Source organism: Macaca fascicularis, chromosome 2, assembly GCF_037993035.2.
Source record: "Macaca fascicularis isolate 582-1 chromosome 2, T2T-MFA8v1.1".
Lineage (NCBI taxonomy): Eukaryota > Metazoa > Chordata > Mammalia > Primates > Cercopithecidae > Macaca > Macaca fascicularis.
In genome coordinates this window covers 35,547,946-35,568,546 of record NC_088376.1, presented here as the reverse complement: position 1 = coordinate 35,568,546, position 20,601 = coordinate 35,547,946, and the positions used below count along the sequence as shown (strand labels likewise).

The window sequence follows — 20,601 nt, the reverse complement described above, 5'->3', positions numbered from 1 at the left end:
TTTAGTAGGAGCATATCACATGGATTATAATAATTTACAGCAAAGATTTTTTTAAAAGATAAGTTGTGCATGTTATTAATATAATTTATTGTGGTATATATTTTTATTACTCAAAAATAAAGTGTTTAAATGGAAATAGGACATTTTATGCATGGGATAATATACTTTTTAGTCAATCGGCAGTGATAGACTCATATAAATGGATGAGTTCTTTAGGAGGTTAAGAAATTGGAACCCAGATGAAAATGATAATCTGAGGATTACACCTAGACTATACATGGTAACTCTAACATTTGTCATGATAACCAGTTAGTACTAAGAAAGTTGACATCATAGAGTCAGATTGTCTTTAGGAACTTACCAGAAATGTTTTGAAAAGAATCAGAAAAGCTTATTATGGTTTTTTTTTTTTTAATTTCTTTTTTGGAGGAGGTGGGTTTTATAAAATTACTTACAAACTAAAAAAAAAAAACCAGGAAAAAAGATACGAGTTCTGCTGCATACTTATTCAAGTACTAAAATTATGCAGGGAAATTGTTCTTGTATTAAAACTCAGATAATTAAAAATATTTATGAATGCCTTTTAACATGACCCTCTTTAATAATCTGTTTTAGATAGCCTAACTTATAGCATAGTAAGTTTGTTTTTTTAGCTTTTATTTTGAAATTATTATAAATTCACAGGAAGTTACAAAGATGGTACAGAGTGGCCCTGGGTACCCTTCACCCAGTTTCCCTCAACGGTTTCATCTTACATAATTATACTATAATGTCAAAACCAGGAAATTGAAATTGGTACAATGTGTATATACAGTTCTGTGTCATTTTATCACTTGTGTAGATTTGTATAACCACCACTGCAACCAAGACAAAAAATTATCACCTCAAAGCTCTTCTTCTTTATAGCAGAGTGTTCTTATTCACTTATGCCTGTTACTATTATTTTCCTTTGTTCATTTTAATTATCATGTTTTGTACATTTATTATCTTGTTTCCTCTTCTTGGCTTTTATTTCTCCCCCTTCTCCCAACCCATTCTTTATTGTAAGTTGCGACCACAGCATTTGAGATTTGAGTTTCAGAATAATGCAAATGTTTTATTTGAGGGGGAAGCATCATTCATATGTATCCAAGCAAAAGGCAGAGCAGTTTTATCTTTAAATGCTAAAAGTACTGGTTGGCTCTGTAGGACCCTCAGAATCAAAACGAAACTCCTCCACACTTTGTCTCTGTCTTCTCCAGGACCCATATTTCTTGGCCACTTTCATAATGTAGTTTTTGAAAGATGCTCCCATAAAAACATAAAGGATTGGGTTGAGGCAGCTGTGAAAGAGTGCGATGCTTTCTGTGATTTGGATGGCAATGTCCATGCGTTTGCTCATGTTGCAGTTGGTGATCAGGGAGTAGATGATGTCTATGGCTCGGCAGAACTTGACAATGTTATAAGGCAGCTGAGTGACAATGAAAACTAGAACCACTGTGAGCAGAACTTTTAGGGGTCGAGATATTTTAATGTTTGGCATCTTCATGAGTGTCCTTGCAGTGATAAAGTAGCACACCCCCATAATAAGAAAGGGTACTACAAATCCAATGCAGATTTCTAGCATTTGAATCGATGCTTTCATTGATGTTCCTAGGTAGTGGGGAAAAATGGGAATGCACCTAGCATTGTCATTTACTGTATAAAAAACCAGCTGGGGTATGCTCAGCAAGATGGCAGCCATCCAGACACAGAAACAGATGACCCAGCATGGTTTTCCCACTGCTGATTGGCTGGGGCCTTTAGTTACTGCCACGTATCTGTCTATGCTGATACAAGCCAGAAACTGCATTCCAGAGACAAAGTTTAGTGTGTACAAGGCTGAAGTTATTTTGCACATTATTTTCCCTAAAACCCACCCATGAACTGCATTAACAGCCCAAAAAGGCAGAGTGAATAGAAGGAGTAAATCTGCCACAGCCAAATTCAGGATGTACACATCTGTTTTGGTTCTCTGTTTCTTGTAATAGGCATAAATTGCCACTACCGTGGAATTGCCTGCAAGTCCAATGACAAAAGCTATTGTGAGGAATACAGGGAGGAAAACTTTTGCAAATTCTCTGACGTCTTCTTTGATACAGATCAATTCATATTGACTGTAGTCATAAGTGCCATTCGTTTCATTTTCCTCATAATAATAATCTGTTGACTGGTTCTGTTCCAAAGCCATGGCTCCAATCTAGATGGCAAAGAGAATACAGGATAGATATTTGTCTAAATATGCTTAAAAGGAAACAGTTTTTTATCAAGCTGTTTTGTTCTTTCCCTAGAGTATAGCCTGTTGCTGTAACATATGTGAGCCTGAATCTAGCACTCTTTGTTAATGGGAGCCACATTGGAATATGACCCCAAGATTAGTTACTCAAACTTTGCTTGTACAATTCTGTGTGAAAGAACTGGGATTTGCACAGGGCAATAAACATAATGCCCTGGAGAATTTTCTTAATCATTAAATCCTAAATAAAAGTCAAGACTTTTATGTAAAAATGATTTTTAAAATATGAAAATTTAATTAGATTTTAACTAAAAAGAATAAATAGTGTTATAATCTTTACATACATAATTTTGTGAATCTTAAAAGTATATCTACAACAAATTGAATAAAAATGAAAATAGTAAATTACTTGGTTTATTTAATTAAATTTTTGATTTTGATGTTATTTATAAATTTAATTTAAATAAGTTAAATAAATTCTCTCAGCATTTGTACTAAATTTCACTAGTTGCCTTTTATAAAACAAGATCTCCTTTAGCCATCTTCCCTCCAAAACTGGTCACTGCTTGCTTATTTTATACTGTTTTTAAGTAGCACCACTATCCTCTAGTCATCTAAACTGTGAGCCTGCTTCATTCTTGTCTTCTCTCTTACCTTCATCCCTGATTCCCTATCAGTTCCTAAGTTCTGATTCTGCCTTCCAAATAGGTCTTGAATCTGTCTTCTCTTAATCTGCATTCTTCCACACATTTGCACAATTTAGCTATTATGTTTCTCACCTAGCCTACTGCAGTATCTTTCTTTTTTAATATTTAAGTTTTAATTTTTTTTTTTTCCTTTTGAGATGGAGTCTCGTTCTGTTGCCCAGGCTAGAGTGCAGTGGCGCAGTCTCAGCTACTGCAACCTCCGCCTCCCAGGTTCATGTGATTCTCCTGCTCTCGAGTAGCTGGGATTATAGGCACACACCACCATGCCTGGCTAATTTTTTCTATTTTTAGTAGAGATGGGGTTTCACTATGTTGGCCAGACTGGTCTTGAACTCCTGACCTCGTGATCCACCTGCCTCGGCCTCCCAAAGTGCTGGAATTACAGGTGTGAGCCACCGAGCCTGGCCTATTTTTAAATTTTAATCCATTGATTGATTGATTGATTGTTATAAGACTGTTTAACTTTTGTATTTTTGATGGAGACGGGGTTATACCAGGTTGCAAAGGCTGGTCTCAAACTCCTGGGCTCAGCAATCTACCTGCCTTGGCCTCGCAAAATGTTGGGGTAACAGACATGAGCCACCGCACCTGACCAAGCAGTATCTTTCTAACTGATACCCTGTTGTTACTCCTCCTCAATAACTCCTTGTCAAAAACGTTTTTCCTGTTTCCACCGGAGTATTTGATCTCTGAATTGCCAGTCTGCCTCTCCTCTGTTTTGTTCCTCATCTGGAAGACACATCTCTTCACCTGAAAGCCACAATCCAAGCTCCTAAGCATAACACCCAAGGCTCCCTTCATAATGCAGTGCCATCCCTGGCTCCTGCCACCTCTCCCTACTCTGTGTCCTACGCAGCAGTGGGCTGGCACCCACCATGCAGCAGCATCTGTCTACATCATTGCTCATTCTGTTCCTTTATCTACCATACGATTTCCTGCCCTTCCCTGGAAGGGCCAATTCCTACTCAATTAACGCGGATGCCACCTCCCCAGAAGACTTTCCTAATGTATTAGCAATCTCTACATACCTCTCAGAGAACTGATCCATTCTATGGAAAGGATGCGTTTCCCATACTACCTTGTTCCTCTAGGTTTTAAGTTCCTCAAAGCATGACCTGTTTGATTTGTGTTTGTAAATAGAATCTTGTTAATGTGCCTGGCACAAAGTAGCTTCTCAGTAAATATTTATCAAATTAAAGGTTTTGCCAACAGATATAAAGCTGTTACTCTAGAATGGATAGATAGTATGCCAGCAATCTTCTATGTCAACATTGTTATTGCACTGTGTTGGCTACTAGCACCCTGTAGTATTAAGATAAGCTTGCACAGAATTCATAAGTTTTGGAATGTATGGAATGTATAAAATAATGACTTTCAGTGTTTTTACTATAGTGCTGAATTTTGTTTTCCTTTTTCTTTAGACTTTCTATCTTCCTTGGGTTGTTTTTGTCCTTTTAAGTATCTCAAATATTCTTATAGAATCAATAATGAAAATATTATTTCTAAAACAGTGGGCCAACTTATAGTACATTTTCAAAAGAACATTCTTATGTTTGCTAACTTTTTTTTGAATGAATATAGCAAAGAAAAGAAGGCTGTGAAGAAAGATACCACATAGCAGAATTGCTTTCATTATGTAAAAACCAGGTGCCCACTTTTTTAAATGACTCTTTTGATCATTAAGGTTAGTTAAAAAGTTCCAATCTGGAAGACTACTCTGGTCTTCATGTTCTTATGCATTAATTATTAACACAATATGAACCTTGTTCTTCCTTTCTCTTTCATAAGAAAATCTTGAACCTGATGATAAGGAATAATATGGCCAAGTATTATAATATATTAAGGAAGGGAATTTTTAAGTAAGAATTAATCTTACTAAAAATGTGAGTAAAAAAGAGTAGAAATGGAATTATTTGCAGAAGTGATCCTTCTGGCAGATATATAGACACACTTTTAAGTGTCTTTGTAATTACTATTAGAACAAAAAAAAATCAGTACTTGTAAAAGAAAGTGGAAAAAAGTGGTATAACAAAACCTATTTTCTCCTTAACAAAATTTTACCAACAAGTAATGGTATTTAAAATCATATTTTCTTCTTGCTATATTAAGATTTTCATTTAAGTTTAAAGTGTACAGCTGTTTTCAAGTAACTTTTTTTTTGTTTTACAAGTAAGCATTTAAACTTTTATGCATCAAGACGCCCTCTATATAAGTAAATATACAAGGTCTTTGGGCTTAAAAAACATATTCAAGTCAGAATGAGAAAAGAAATAAAGTACCAACCTGTTGCAGTCGAGAGAGAGGAGCAGTCTTGAGTACAGAGTGTAAAATCAAATGACCTAACTCCAGCTACTTTTGTTTTCACTTTACACCCCGCCTTTATCTCGTATCCAAGAAGGCTTTCCTGAAATTTAACCTTGTGAGCACTTGATCTTTTATTTCCTGTAAAACCATCTGTGAAGTTACATTCAACTTCTTAAGTGGTTTAGGTTACAAATTTGAAAAACATCCATCTTTTTTCAAAAACTACAGACCTTTCCAATTTCCACTTAGTTAAAGGGGACAAGAAAGTGCCTGCAGCTGAGCTACTGACTGCTGAAGCAGAGGGAGAATCCACCTGAGGGCATCTAGGCAGCACTTGTAGGTAGCATCTAGAGAAATACTCTCTAAAGTTATTTTGCCTCAGAAAGAAAGCAAATATGATTTTAACCAAGGAAAATATCTTTTTGAAGACTAAACTATCAAAGATTAAATTATAAGTAATCATTAGGTATTTGCAATAGAATTTAACATTTTTATGCCACTTCATTTAATATTTAACTATTAGACTCCTCCTGGCTTCACTGTACTTCCTCTATCCTTGTCCCAGATTATTTTCCCATGGCTTTAAACTCTCTTGCTTTCTTGTTACCTTTTTTTCCCAAAGCTAGAATACGAACCTTCAAAATCCTTCAGTCTGGGAGACTGTTTATTTTTTCCACATTTCCACACACATAAGTTAGAGAAAGAAGAGACATTTGTGCCAATTTGGCCCTCATCGTCTATTTGAACTTGGCTGTCCTCAAATTTGCATGGCAGTTATCTATTTTTTCATGCAAGGCCAGGCTCAGTCTCCACCTGCAGAAATTATTTTAGACCCATGCCATTTTTTCTTTTCTTTTTAAAAAAAAAAAAAAAAAAAACTTTTAAGTTCAGGGGTACACATGCAGGTTTGTTACACAGGTAAGCATGTATCATGGGAGTTTGTTGTGCAGATTATTTTATCACCCAGGTGTTAAGGCTAGTACCCCTTAGTTATTTTTCTTGATCCTCTTTCTCCTACCACCCTCTACTCTTTAATAGGCCCCGGTGTGTTCCTCTCCATGTGTCCATGTGTTCTCATCATTTAGCTCCCACTTATAAGTGAGAATATGCAGTATTTGGCTTTCTGTTCCTGTGTTATTTTGCTAAGGATAATGGCCTCCAGCTCCATCCACGTGCCTGCAAAGGACATAATCTCATTTTTTATGGCTGCATAGTATTCCATGCTGTATATGTACCATGTTTTCTTTGTCCAATCTATCATTGATGGGTATTTAGGTTGATTCCATGTCTTTGCTATTGTGCATAGTGCAGCAATGAACATAGGCATGCATGTGTCTTTATAAGAGAATAATTTATATTCCTTTGGGTATATACCCAGTAATGGAATTATTGGCTCGAATGATATTTCTGTCTTTTGTTTGAGGAATTGCCACACTGTTTTCTACAATGATTGAACTAATTTACGCTCCCACCAACAGTTTATAAATGCTCCTTTTTCTTCACAACCTCACCAGCATCTGTAATTTTTTGAGTTTTTAGTAATAGCCATTCTGACTGGTGTGAGATGGTATCTCATTGTGATTTTGATTTGCATTTCTCTCATGATCAGTGATGTTTAGCTTTTTTTCATATGATTGTTAGTGGTATGTATGTCTTCTTTTGAGAAGTGTCTGTTCACAATCCTTTGCCCACTTTTTAATAGGGTTGTTTTTTAAATGTAAATTTAAATTTCTTATAGATGCTGGATATTAGACCTTTGTCAGATGCATAGTTTGCAAAGATTTTCTCCCATTCTGTAGGTTGTCTGTTTACTCTGTTGATAGTTTCTTTTGCAGTGCAGAAGCTCTTCAGTTTAATTAGGTTCCATTTGCCAATTTTTGCTTCTACTGCAATTGCTTCGTCATGAATTCTCATAGTAGCCTACAAGATCCTACAGGGTCTGCCTCCATCCCTCATTGTCTCTCTGACCTCATTTCACACTACTCACCCCTTTGCCTACTTGTTCTGCCACGCCCAGCTTCTTGCTGTTTGAGAGCATACCAGTCACAGTCCTATTAGGGCTTTTGTGCTGGCTCTTCTGTCTGCCTGGAATGTGCTCTGTCTTAGTAATTGCAAAGCTCACTTCCTCTTCTCTTTCAAATCTTTTCCCAATCACCACCAACTCACTGAGGCAATTCTTGACCACTCTACTTAAAATACCCCTCACCCACCTGGACTCCCAGTCCACCGGACCCATAACACTTATCATGTTCTAATGCACCATATCATTTGTACTATGATTGCCGTAAATTGTCTTTCACCCTGTATTAGAATATAAGCTTCATCAGGACAGAGACTTTTGTTTGCTTTGTTCATTGATATATCCCAAGTACCAAGAATAGTATCTGGCACATAATGACTACTCAAAAATATTTTGAATTAATAAAAAAATTCTACTGTCCACTTTGATTGTTATCTAACAACTGGTCTGTAACTGCAGCCTCCATAATTATCAGTTGATAATCTCTTTGGTCTTTCTATATAATACACAATACTGACTTGTAGGCATTTGCAAGTACTCTTACTCCTGCCTAGCACACTCTTCCCACCCTATTTTAGATCCCTAACTCCTATTTACAATTCAGATTTAGTTCTGACCTTAACGTTAATCCAGGAAGCCTTCCATAACTCTTTCAGATTAGATCAGATATACCTACTCTTCTATAGTCTTTTCACTGTATTGTTGGTACTTATTTAAATTTTCTTCCATAGCTGTCTTATACCCTGCTGTATCCTCAACATTTGGCTTGGTACCTTACTCATGGTACCAGCTTAATGAATAATAATTAAATTCATGAATCAATCAACTGATGTTTAAGTAACTCATCCTCCACAGCCATATAAGTTTAGCAATGGAATTGGAATTCTGAATTCAGATCTTCAGTCTATTTTATCATCTTATCTCTTATATCTCTTTGTTATTTTACGATGCCATCTATTATAGAATCTTGATACTCTTTTATAGATTCAAAAGTATCTATCCCTTTCCTTTATTTACCCCACCCCCAACAATCATAAGCTTTCTTGTAAATGGGATTCCTTTATTGCAAATCGATTGTAATGCTATAATCTTTACATCTTTTGAATCTACACATTGTTTTTACTAACTGAGACACGTACAAAGCCCTTGAGGCATAGGGGAATCTCAGGATTGACCAGCTTCTTCTGGTAGCGTGTGTATGAATGCTGTGTATAAATCATGGTGTATGAATCATGGTGAAACTAGCTGACTGGCTGGCCTTTTCCTGTATTTTCCCTTTTCTCCTGATAGAACTAGGAGAGACAGTGGTAATAGGGAGAGTTGACAAAATATGCAAAATAAATCATGTAGCTTGGAGGGTAGGCAGAAGCATCACTCACCTTAGGCAACTTTTCAAAGTACTTACTTGATGCCTGTGTAACTCTCTTCTATTTCTCGTATTCCTAAGAACTGATGATGATTCCATTTTGCTGCTTACCATAAATTGGCTCCTATTCTTAACCTCCCTAACATAGCAGTGTCCCTTGTTCTTGAAGAATCTCTCTCCCCCAACCCATTTCTCATCCCTTTCCTTGTACTGTCATTTTGCTCTGTTACCCAGGCTGGTCTCCAACTCCTAGACTCAAACAATCCGCCCATCCTGGCCTCCAAAAGTGCTGGGATGAATCTGTAATTTTGATGAGTATTGCCAAATTGTACTCCACAGAGATGGTATTACTTTGTTCTCTACCAATAATGTATAGAAGTGTCTGTTTTTCTAAAATATTGCCAGTAGAATGTGTTATTTCACTACCACTCTGCTTTCTAAATGACTTGTAACAACTTCAGCACCCCTTACCTACCCTTGCCAGGCATGTGTGAAATACTGGATAACAAACTGCTTTTGAATGTTTCATTATTGCTCTACTCCACATTTATTTGATTAGTGGTAAAGTTAAGCAATTTTAAAAATCTCTTTTATTATTCTTATTTCCTCTTTTTGCAATTGTGTTCTTTGCCCATCTGTATACTGATTTTCAGTATACAATATGATTTCTTTATAATTTAGGGAGCTAAATATTGCATACATTTTGTCATAAATGTTGAAATATTTTCCCCCCAATTTTTTTTGCTTTTTAATTTTATTTTCTAATGTACAACAGTTGTATATGGACAAACCAGTTGATCTTTATCTTTTGATTTTGATTCATTTATCATTTTTAAGTTTTAAAATCCTTTCTCACCCAGAGATTTGATAAATATTATATTATTTTTCTTCTAGTTTTTTATGTCTTGATTTTTTAAAATTTTAAACTCTGATCTATTTGGGATTTATTTTGATCTAACCATATTCTATAGTAACAACATAATAGCAGCAACCTGTAACATTATTACTTAATTCTTATTATTTAGATGTAAACCTAGAGATGGATTCAGTGAATTTTGAAGATTTCCCTGTTAAGGATACACACTCTAAGAGAACACATGGGATTTTTTTTCTTTAACTGTGGGATTGTACAATAAACATCTTTTTTCTTATAAGGGAAATTTTATTGCAAAATAATACTTACTCCAATTTGAATTGTCAGTATTAAAGCTAAAACCAAATGAAGTTCAATTGTTCCACCTCAGAAATTCAATGTTGGTAGAAGAAACAGCCTTGAGAATTTGTGGATAGCTATCTGTGCTTCATGGTATGTAATTGTTTACATCACTTTCTTAATTGTTACAAACCACACTTTACTCAAAGGTCATGTTTTTTTATCCACCTATCATATCTCCTTTTGTTTGAAAATGATTTTGTGGATAAAAGCCTAAGAAATTAAAAATCACCAACTAACATCAGGGAGATGTAATTTTCAGCCTGACTTAATCCTGGCACTTGAAGAGCCTTGAAATACCATAGTGTCTGGATTAAAAACAAAATTACTTTATCTAGGCCATCCATTTTCATTCATGAAGGCCTGTGACACAGCATATGTGTTTAAATGTTCTCTAGTCTATTCAGATTTCCTCTAATATATTTTATTTATGACATTGGGTATCCTGTTCATTAACTAAAATGACACAAACAAGCAAAACTCTCTATAAAAGAAGGTTGTTTCAACTGCTGCACTTGCCAAATTCTGCTTATAGCTAAGGGGAGATGATATCTTTGAGAAGGGTTTTTCTCCTTTTTCTGAAACATCGTTGTTAAATACAAATATTTCAAATTCTACAAACTATGCATTCACCCTTACTTCCTCTACTTAATGATCACAAAAGACATCCAACTTAAAAATTGTATTTTTTAGAATATTAATTGTTCTCCATATAAGATTGAGGAAGACAGAATCAAATAATTATTTGCCTTGCTTCTTGAGTTTCTTCAATATTTACCTGGTATCTGAAATCTATTGGGCATTTATGTAAGGCTGTGGCAACATTTTTGTTTGTTTGCTTTGTTTTGAGACAAGGTCTCACTCTGTTGCCCAGGCTAGAATGCAGGGGCATGATCACAGCTCACTGCAACCTTGACTTCCCAGGGCTCAAGCAATCCTCCCACCTCAACATCCCAAGTAGCTGGGACTACAGGCATGCTGCACCATGCTTGGCTAATTTTTAAATTTTTTTATATAGACGAGGTCTCGCTAGGTTGCCTGGGCTGGTTTCAAACGCTTGGGCTCAAGGGATCCTCCTGCTTCAGCTTCCCTTTTGGGATTACAGATATGAGTCATCATGCCCGGCCAGCATTTTTAAATGATAGAAAGAATGAGGTAAGAAGTAATATTGGGAAGTATTAGATAAAAAATTACATATTCAGAATATTAGAAAAAGAGGGCTTTAGACCAGGGTTCAAAGGAAATAGAAGATTTTACTTCAACTCACTGATGCTGGATATCTAGCATCAGTGAAACCTTGAAAGATTTACCCAAGTGTTCTTGATTGCTAGAATGGAAAGTAGAGAAAGAAAAATATCTCTGAGAATGGGCACATAGACCAATGGAACAGAACAGAGAGCCCAGAAGTAAGGCTGCTCACCTATGACCATCTGATCTTCGACAGGGCTGACAAAAACAAGCAATGGGGAAAAGACTCCCTATTCTATAGATGGTGCTGGGATAACTAGCTAGCAGTTAGTTATCCCATATGCAGAAGATTGAAGCTGGACTCCTACCTTACAACATAGACAAAAGTTAATTCAAAATGAATTAGAGACTTAAATGTAAAACCCAAAACTATTAAAAACCCTGGAAGATGTGTTGGGGTCTGCGTGTTTCCTAAACAAAGGAATGAACACACAAGACAACACAAGACAAGACAAACATGGCGGCCGCCTCGAATGGTGTGCTCTGCTTTATTTTATACAGTTGTTTGTGGAATGTTGCCAAGTCACAAGACACATTGTTGTTTTTCTGACCTTTCCCTGACTTTCTGGATTTTCAAGATGTTTACACATAAACAAGCCCCCAGGGTCTGCTGTTTGCAGCTGGCTCCTTTGTCCTCCCTGTTTACAGGGAAGGAACACCCTGCTTCATTTGCAAGAGCAGGACTTATCGGGAATACCCTGCTTCGTTTGCAAGAGCAGGACTCATCCGGAACATCTCATTTGCAAGCACGTAGTCCTCTACAAAGATGACTTAGGCAATACTGTCCTAGACATAGGGATGGGCAAAGAGTTCATGACAAAGACACCAAAGGCAATCACAGCAAAAGCAAAAATTGACAAGTAAGATCTAATTAAATTTAAGAGCTTCTGCACAGCAAAAGAAACTATCAGCAGAGTGAGCAGACAACCTACAGAATGGAAGAAAATATTTGCAAACTGTTTTAATTTAATGTAACTTAATTTAGGAGAGCTAAGTAATTAAACATGAGGCCAAAGTACGTAAGAAAGTGGCAGTCTTTTATTGCAAATATGCATACACTCTCGGGCGAGGTTCTCTGGTCCTCAGGTGTGGGGGGCCAGGGAAGTCACGCTGGCGCTCTCGGGTGATGTTCTCCGGTCCACAAATGCGGGGGCCGAAGAAGTCACACCGGCTCCTGCTGGCGGCAGACTTTTATGCATTGGTACTGGAAGGGGGAGGGCAGTGGGCGGGATAAGGGTGTGATAGGGGCGTCTCTGTAGGCGTGGCCGGGAAAGTTTCAATCTCTTCAGATTGACGTCACCTGGCGCATGCTCGGTTGATCTGCATCTTCCCGGGCGTGGGCTGCATTTTCCCGCGCGTGGGAAAGTGGGTGAGGAAGAACCCGGAAGCAACATGGATTGTGCCTTCTTGTTCACCTTCCTCCATCTTGTCCTTTCTCCCTCACCCAAACAGTCCAACCTCTTATTGATTATAAGAATTTGGGGTGCCGTTGTCTGTCTGGGTGCTTCCTGCTGTTAGGGGGCATAGTTAGGGTCTGAGGTTGGCAGTTGGGTGTAGGGATGCAGGAGCATTTGGTTGAAGGTGACTGGGGTGATCTCTTGGACCCTGGCTCGGAGAAATTTTATTAAAATGGGAGCAAAATATAAGGCAAGGCAGAGGATTAGTATGGGAATTAGGATATCACAAAGGGCACCCTGCCAAGCTAGGTCTTCTATGAGAGTAAAAAGTTGGGAAACCCACTGGTTGGGGGATGGGTCGGGAAGGAGGGTGTCTATGGGGTTTATGAGGGAAAAGTCAGTTAAGATGAAGAATGGTGAGGAAGTGGGAAAATTTGAGGAGGTTGTTGATCCTTGAGTAGAACCTGGTCACCTGGAGAAAAGGAAGGGGAATAGATGTTTTGAGTTAGGTTAAGATGTCTCGTCCCAAGAGGGGGGTGGGACAAGAGGGCATGATGAGGAAAGAGTGGGCAAAGCATGCATAGTCTGGGCAGTAACTTAACATTGGGGTCTGGTGAGGGTTAGACGGTTTACCGTCTATGCTAACTACTGAGATAGTGGATGGCTGGCTAGGACCTCCATAGGTTGACAAAACAGAATATAATTGTAAAACAGAATAGGTAGCCTCCGTATTGACGAGAAAAGAAATTGGCTTACCAGCTACCTGTAGAGTTACCCTAGGCTCGGCGAGGGTGACAGGGGTCTCCAAGTGTGGGCACCGTCAGTCGTTGTCCAGGTGTAGGAGCTGGAAGGAGTCTTCCGACCCTTGAGGAGAGGCACCACGTTGAGGTGCAATGCCTGCCCTGCTGGTGGGGCAATCAGACTTCCAGTGTCCTTCCTGTTGGCAGGTTGGGCACGGCGTGGTAGGCAGGCGAGGATTTGGACACTGTTTTGCCTAATGTCCAGTTGTGCCACACTTAAGGCATGGACGAGACGGAGTGGCCGGCTTGGCCTGGGGACACTGGTTTGCCTAGTGTCCTGGGTCTCCGCATTTATAGCAGGAGCCCTTGGGAGACTTGCCCTGTGTCTTCCCTGCTGGCAGAGTGGGCAACGCTGGTTGGAGGGCAGCCACTAGAGCTTGCGCCTGAAGCACAGCCCTTCTTTTCTCCTTGTCTAGCTCTGCGGCCTCAGCTGCTTCCTCTCTGGAGTTAAAAACTTTGAAGGCCAATTTTCCTGTATGGGAGTCTGAGGCCCATCTGCAACCTTTTTTTGCTTTTTTCGAATATCTGAGGCTGACTGGGAAATAAAATAGGAGGCTAGGACAGCTGCCCCGGCTGGGGAAGTGGGCTAGCTGGGTAAATTGGGCCAGTGCCTCTGTAAGGCAATTTAGGAAGGAAGCCGGGTTCTCATCTAGGTGTTGGATAATTTCCTTTAATTTATCAAAATTGACCACTTTGTTAGAGTCTGCCTGCATACCGGCTAAGAGACATTGAATCATAATGTCCTTCCTACGGCGGCCAGGCTGCTGTGGTTGGTAATCTCAATCTGGTTCTATGGACGGGACAGCCATCTCTCCTAACAGGACGGTGGTGTCGGATAAATGCCATTGATCTGCATGTTGCCTGGTGGCTGTGAGAATGCACTCTCTTTCCTCTGGGTTAAGAGTGGAAGTAAGAATGACATGTAAGTCATGCCAGGTAAGGTTATATGCTCTGGCCTAAGTTTCGAAACTCTTTGGAATATTAGGTGGGGTTGGCTGAGAAGTCGCCAAGTCGTTCTTCAATTTTGGAAAGGTCAGCCAGGGAAAAGGGGACGTGGACTCCAACCACGCCTTCGGCTCCGGCAACTTCTGGTGGGGGGGCCAACAAACTAGCAGGGGAGGTTGGAACAGACTGACCAGACAGGCTGACTGGTAGAGGGGGTTGGGGCAGGCTGACTGGTAGAGGGCTGACTAATGGGGGCCGCTACTGCGGTCTTGGAGCGAGTGTGGACGGAAATGGGAGAGGTAAGAGGAGTGGCTGAGGGAGGAGTGTCAGGAGGGGCGGTAGGAAGTCCATAGGGAGGGCGGTTGGAAAGTCGGGAGGGAGGTTGCCTGCCATCGGCCCCATCTGAAATGGAGGTGGAGTCCTCCTCAGTTGCTGAGGTGGGGGCCAAGGGCCGGGTTTAGGGGTTTAGGCTAACAAGACCTGGGCCATTTAACACCGGGCGCACAGGTCTGGGCGAGAGCGCAAGTCCTAAAAGCCTTGAACATAGATTATTTCTGACCACTTTCCGAGCCTCTGGCAGAAATTAGAGAGATCTAATTAAAATGTTACAGTCTAAGGTGCCTTCAGGCGGCCGTTGAGACTGGTCGTCTAATTTATATTGTGGCCACGCCACAGTGGAGAGTAAAATCAGTCGCTTTTGTTTAAGATCTTGCTCTAATTGTAAAGTTTTGAGATTAGTTAGAAGACACCCTAAAGGGGTATCTCTAGGTATTTTGGATTGGGGATTTCCCATTGCCTTTCTCTCACCTATAGGCGGAAACCGAACTCTACCTGGCTACAAAGCGTCCTTTGGAGCCACTAGAGACCAGGAGGCTCCTGGAGCCGGAATGGAGATTACCTCCAGGCGGACGTCTCCGTCCTGGACGGGTCCCACACGGACTGGAATGGAGTTCCTTTGGGCAGACGTCTCTACCTTTGGGAACTCTCCTGTGGGTCACCTGGTGACCAAAAAACCTTGGGCCTGCGCAGGACTTCTGGCCAAGGAGTATGAGAGGGAGGCAAGAAATACTCACCCCTAGGAGACTTGGAGGTGTGGAAAGCGATGTCTAGGTCCTGGTCCGTCTGCAGCCTGGAAGGAGGAGGCTCCTCGGACCTTAGGGGGCCCTGAGGAGGGGTCTCCTCCCGGGTTTTTGGCATGCCACAGTGGAGAGGAAAATTAGCCGCTTTCGTTTTAAATCTTGAGCTAAATGTAAGGCTTCCAAGTTTTGGAGGAGACACCCTAAAGGGGTGTTCATAGGGATTTTCGATTGTGAGGTTCCCATTGTTTAACCACCAGAAATGGAAACCGACCTCATGCAGTGGCAAAGCGTCCTTTGCCGCTGCTGGAGACCGGGGGCTCCTGGAGCTACTAATGGAGAATTGAGGAACTTCAAGATGGACGTCTCCGAGTTGAAGACCTCACTGCGCCACAGGGTGGCTACGTCCTTGGGCGTACGTACGACTCTAGGCCAAGGACACGGAAACGGACGGAGATGGTTAACAAAGGGGAGTACTCACCGAAGAAGAAATTCTCAGAGCGGCACCAGTGGAAAGCTGGAACACTTGTTCGGTGTTTGTGGCTGGTTGGGTTGGGAGCCGGTTCGCTGTGGAGGAGGTTCGTTAGACCCCTAGGGGATGTTGAGGAAGGGTCTCCTCCTGGGTCGGGTTTCGGCACCAACTGTTTTAATTTAATTTAATGTAACAATTTAGGAGAGCTAAGTAATTAAACATGAGGCCAAAGTACATAAGAAAGTGGCAGTCTTTTATTGCAAATATGCACACACTCTCGGGGGAGGTTCTCTGGTCCTCAGGTGTGGGGGGCCAGGGAAGTCGCCCCGGCGCTCTCGGGTGATGTTCTCCGGTCCACAAATGCGGGGGCCGAAGAAGTCACACCGGCTCCTGCTGGCGGCAGACTTTTATGCATTGGTACTGGAAGGGGGAGGGCAGTGGGCGGGATAAGGGCGTGATAGGGGCATCTCCGTAGGCATGGCCGGGAAAGTTTCTATCTCTTCGGATTGACATCACCTGGCGCATGCTCGGTTGATCTGCATCTTCCCGGGCGTGGGCTGCATTTTCCTGCGCGCGGGAAAGTTGGTGAGGAAGAACCCGGAAGCAACATGGATTGTGCCTTCTTGTTCACCTTCCTCCATCTTGTCCTTTCTCCCTCACCCAAACACAAACTATGTATCTGACAAAGGTCTAATATCCAGCATCTATAAGGAACTTGAACAAATTTACAAGAGAAAAACAATCCCATTAAAAAGTGGGCAAACGACATGAACAGAAATTTTTCAAAGGAAGATATGTATGCAGCCAACAAAATATGAAGGAAAGCTCAATATCACTGATCATTCGAGAAATGCAAATCTAAATCACAATGAAATACCATCTCACACCAATCAGGATGGCTATTAATAAAAAGTCAAAAAATAACAGATGCTGATGAGATTGTAGAAAAAAAGGAACACTTAATACACTGTTGGTGGGAGTGTAAATTAGTTCAACCATTGTGGAAAGCAGTATGGAGATTGCCCAGAGAGCTAAATATAGAACTACTGGCTGGGCACGGTGGCTCCTGCCTGTAATCCCAACACTTTCGGAGGCTGAGGTGGGAGAATCAGTTGAGGCCAGGAGTTCGAGACCAGCCTGGCCAACATGGCAAAACCCCAAAATGCAAAAATTAGCCAAGCATGGTGGCACATGCCTGTAATCCCAGCTACTCAGGAGGCCAAGGCACGAGAATCACTTGAACCTGGGAGCAGGGAGATTGCAGTGAGCTGAGATCGCGCCACTGTACTCCAGCTTTGGCAACGCAGTGAGACTGTCTCAAAAAAATTCGAAAACAAAAAGAAAAAACCAGAACTACCATTCAACCCAGCAATCCCATTGCTGGGTATATACCCAAAGGAATAGAAATTATTCTACCATAAAGACACATGCATGCGAATGTTCATTGCAGCACTATTCACAATAGCAAAGACATGGAATCAACCTAAATGCCCATCAATGACAGATTGGATAAAGAAAATGTGGTACATATACACCATGGAATACTATGCAGTCATTAAAAAGAATGAGATCATGTATTTTGCAGGAACATGGATGGAGCTCGAGGCTATTATCCTTAGCAAACTAACACAAGAACAGAAAGCCAATTACCACATATTCTCACTTATAAGTGGGAGCTAAATGACGAGAACTTATGAACACAAAGAAGGAAACAACAGACACAGAGGTCTACTTGAGCATGGAGGGTGGGAGGAGGGAAAGGAGCAGAAAAGATAACTATTGAGTACTGGGTTTAATACCTGGGTGGTGAAATAATCCGTGCAACTAATCCTAGTGACACAAGTTCACCTATGTAACAAACCTTCACATTTACCCCTGGACCTAAAATACAAGTTTGGGGTTTTTTTTAAGAAAATATTTCTAATGAAAATGAACCTCAAATCATGTTATGTCCTAATCTGATTTTCAGAAGTATGCCTACCAAGGAGTATGCCCACACAATGCTTATGTGAGGCAAGTAGCTTTGATCCTTCAGCCTGTAGGCGTCTAGAGAGGCACTGGCCAAGGCTTCCTACAACTAAAACCTCAAAGACAGCCCCAAGTAGAAAAATACTCAGTTGAAAAATTAGAAGCGAACACTCTGTAAATGATTCTTCCTCTTTAATTTCTAACTAAGAATCAAAGCATGATTCCTTATTATTGCATAGCCAGGGATAAAAGATTCCCCCAACTGAGCATTTCCAGATAAGTCATTCAGGTAATATCCACAATGGAAGGTAAGTATTGTCATCTGCCATTAAATCATCTGCCATTAAATCATTAAATCTTTAATGATCAAAGAAGGTTTGTTAATATTCTTTGGGTTGGTCCTCAGATTAGTGGAATTTTGTCATAGGCCATTCAGGCCACTATTATACAACACCAATAATTAGGTAACTTCTAAACCACAGAGATGTATTTCTCATGGTTCTAGAGGCTGAAAAGTCCGAGAACAAGGCACCAGTAGAGTTGGTGCCTGGTGAGGGCCTGCATTCCGGTTCATAGATGGCACCTTCTTGTTCTGTCCTCATATAGTGGAAAAGGTGACTAAGCTCACTCAGGCCTCTTTGATAAAGACACTAATTCCATTTTAATCACTTAATCACCTCCTTTGGGACCTCGTCACTGGCAGCTTGGGAGTTAGAATTCCAACACATGACTTCTAGGGAGGGACACATACATTCAGACCATAACAGTTTCTTTACCTGTTAACATCTATAAAAATCAAAAGGACATGTTCTTGTAAATATAAACAATGGTAAACAATTTGAAAATTTAGATGTTTGGATAAATTAGGAAAGCCAAATAGAGTTACTGTGAAGAATATGACATTTGAGATTTTTAAAACTTAACTTTGAAATATGTGAATGGGGGATCTTTTCTCATTAGTACAAATGAGGATGGTCCTTTCTGAACTGATTAAAACATAGGTTCCATTAAATTTGAAGGAATCTAAATTATAAGCAACAGTTTTAAAGGCATTGCATTTCAGTCTTAACTATACTTTACATATGTTATAGTATGGAATAATGGAGGAGATTAGAATTTTAAGCTCTTGGTTTTATTAGTTTTGAAATTTTAGAGCTTCTAAGATTTCTAATTCTGCTTATGTGATCATTTTGAAGTGAGCATTGCATTTCTCAAATTTCAGCTGATAAATAAAACTAATGTATTTGTCATGAATAAAAATGTAGATTTGTATTCAAATGTTAATGAATGTATAAGAAATTATAACACTGGGTAAGTGAAGACCTGGTTTTTGGCAAAGTTTAAAGGTAAGAACTCTGGAGGAGTTCTATTGCCAGTCTGGTGGAGTAAGTACTTAAGATTAACCTTCCCACAGATAACAACTAAAAAGCTACAAAATACATGCATGCATGCATACATACATACATACCTGCCTGCCCGAAATTCTCAGGGGAGTGAACAAAAGCCGATTCTGTAGGGGAGTCAAATTTTGGAAAGTGAGATGGGCATAGGGTGAGTTTTTCATTTTTAGACTTTAGCCTGAGGAAAAAGTGTGGAACAGGAAAGCTAAATCTTCTTTGGAAAACTCAGATCTCTGTGTCCTGAGAAACCAGAGGAGAGTGTCTAGGGCAGCCATCACTGCTGGGAAATGAGGTGGGTATTCCTAGAAAGGAAAACGCCAGAAAAGGGGAGCTCCAGCTTTCATGTGGAAACTTTGCTTGGGTATCTGGCTAACTCCTGAATGAAAGTGATGCACAGGGCAACCTCAAAGCACCTTGCGCTAAATAGTAAGAACTACGCTGAAATTTGATTTCCACCTGAATTGTGATACACTCTGCAGTTTTACTCTACCTGAGTTAATTGCCTGTCAAAACAAAACCATCAACATTCTGTGGAGGAATATGACAGAATCCAGAGTTTCAAAACAAAAAAAAAACCACAATGTCCAGAATACAATCTAAAATTGCTCAACCAATGATGAATAATGAAAACATGACCCATTTTCAAGGGGAAAGGCCAACACCCAAATGATTCAGATGTTGGAATCATCAGACAAGGACTTAAGGCAGCTATTATAAATGTGCTTATTGAGGTCAAGAAAAATAAAACGATAAGAAATATGAGAAGAGAAATAGAAAACATAGAAAATAACCAAGTAGAAATATCAGAACTTAAAGGTAAAATATGTGAAAAGAAATTCACTGACTGGGCTTAATAACATAATGGAGATAACAGAGGAAATAATTAATGAACTTGAAGATAGACAATAGAAATTATCCAATATGAAGAAAAGATATAAAGAAATGAACAATCCTAGGGACCATTTAGTTCTAAAATATGTGTACAGTTCCAGAAGAGGCAAGAGGGAGAGATTTGCATTTGAAAGAAGAAGAAACTCTAAAAATTCTAAAACTGCTAATTATTTTTGATTGGTGTAAAATAAATGTGTTTAACCTGAATTAAGGGTCTTTATCATCTAATGTCAGTGCACATACTAGAGATTTTTTTTTTTTTTTTGAGATGGAGTTTCGCTCTTGCTGCCCAGGCTGGAGTACAGTGGCGCGATCTCAGCTCACTGCAGCCTCTGCCTCCCAGGTTCAGGCAATTCTCCTGCCTCAGCCTGCCAAGTAGCTGGGATTACAGGCGCCTGCCACCACGCCTGGCTAATTTTTTGTATTTTTAGTAGAGATGGGGTTTTGCCATGTTGGCCAGGCTGGTCTCGAACTCCTGGCCTCAGGTGATCCTCCCACCTCGGCTTCCCAAAGCGTTGGGATTACAAGCGTGATCCACTG

The 20,601-nt window shown here is 40.1% G+C and overlaps 2 protein-coding genes and 2 long non-coding RNA genes across 4 annotated transcripts in view; 2 read left to right on the top strand and 2 right to left on the bottom strand.

Annotated features, from left to right (window-relative positions):
• ACAD11 (acyl-CoA dehydrogenase family member 11) overlaps nt 1-20,601 on the top strand; it is a 98,146-nt gene that overhangs the window by 51,738 nt on the left and 25,807 nt on the right. The gene's annotated exons all lie outside the window — the stretch shown is intronic.
• ACKR4 (atypical chemokine receptor 4) lies at nt 949-5,302 on the bottom strand. The gene is made up of 2 exons (XM_015445082.4): nt 5,245-5,302; nt 949-2,218 (listed from the first exon to the last, which is right to left on the bottom strand). Exon 2 carries the CDS (start codon nt 2,207-2,209, stop codon nt 1,157-1,159), a length of 1,053 nt encoding a protein of 350 aa, XP_015300568.3. The 5' UTR covers nt 2,210-2,218; nt 5,245-5,302; the 3' UTR covers nt 949-1,156.
• On the top strand, nt 12,512-16,045 carry LOC135969625 (uncharacterized). The gene is made up of 2 exons (XR_010584936.2): nt 12,512-14,245; nt 15,068-16,045. It is a non-coding gene; the product is annotated as an uncharacterized lncRNA (long non-coding RNA).
• LOC123571903 (uncharacterized) lies at nt 12,845-15,934 on the bottom strand. The gene is made up of 3 exons (XR_012430702.1): nt 15,812-15,934; nt 13,266-13,373; nt 12,845-12,981 (listed from the first exon to the last, which is right to left on the bottom strand). It is a non-coding gene; the product is annotated as an uncharacterized lncRNA (long non-coding RNA).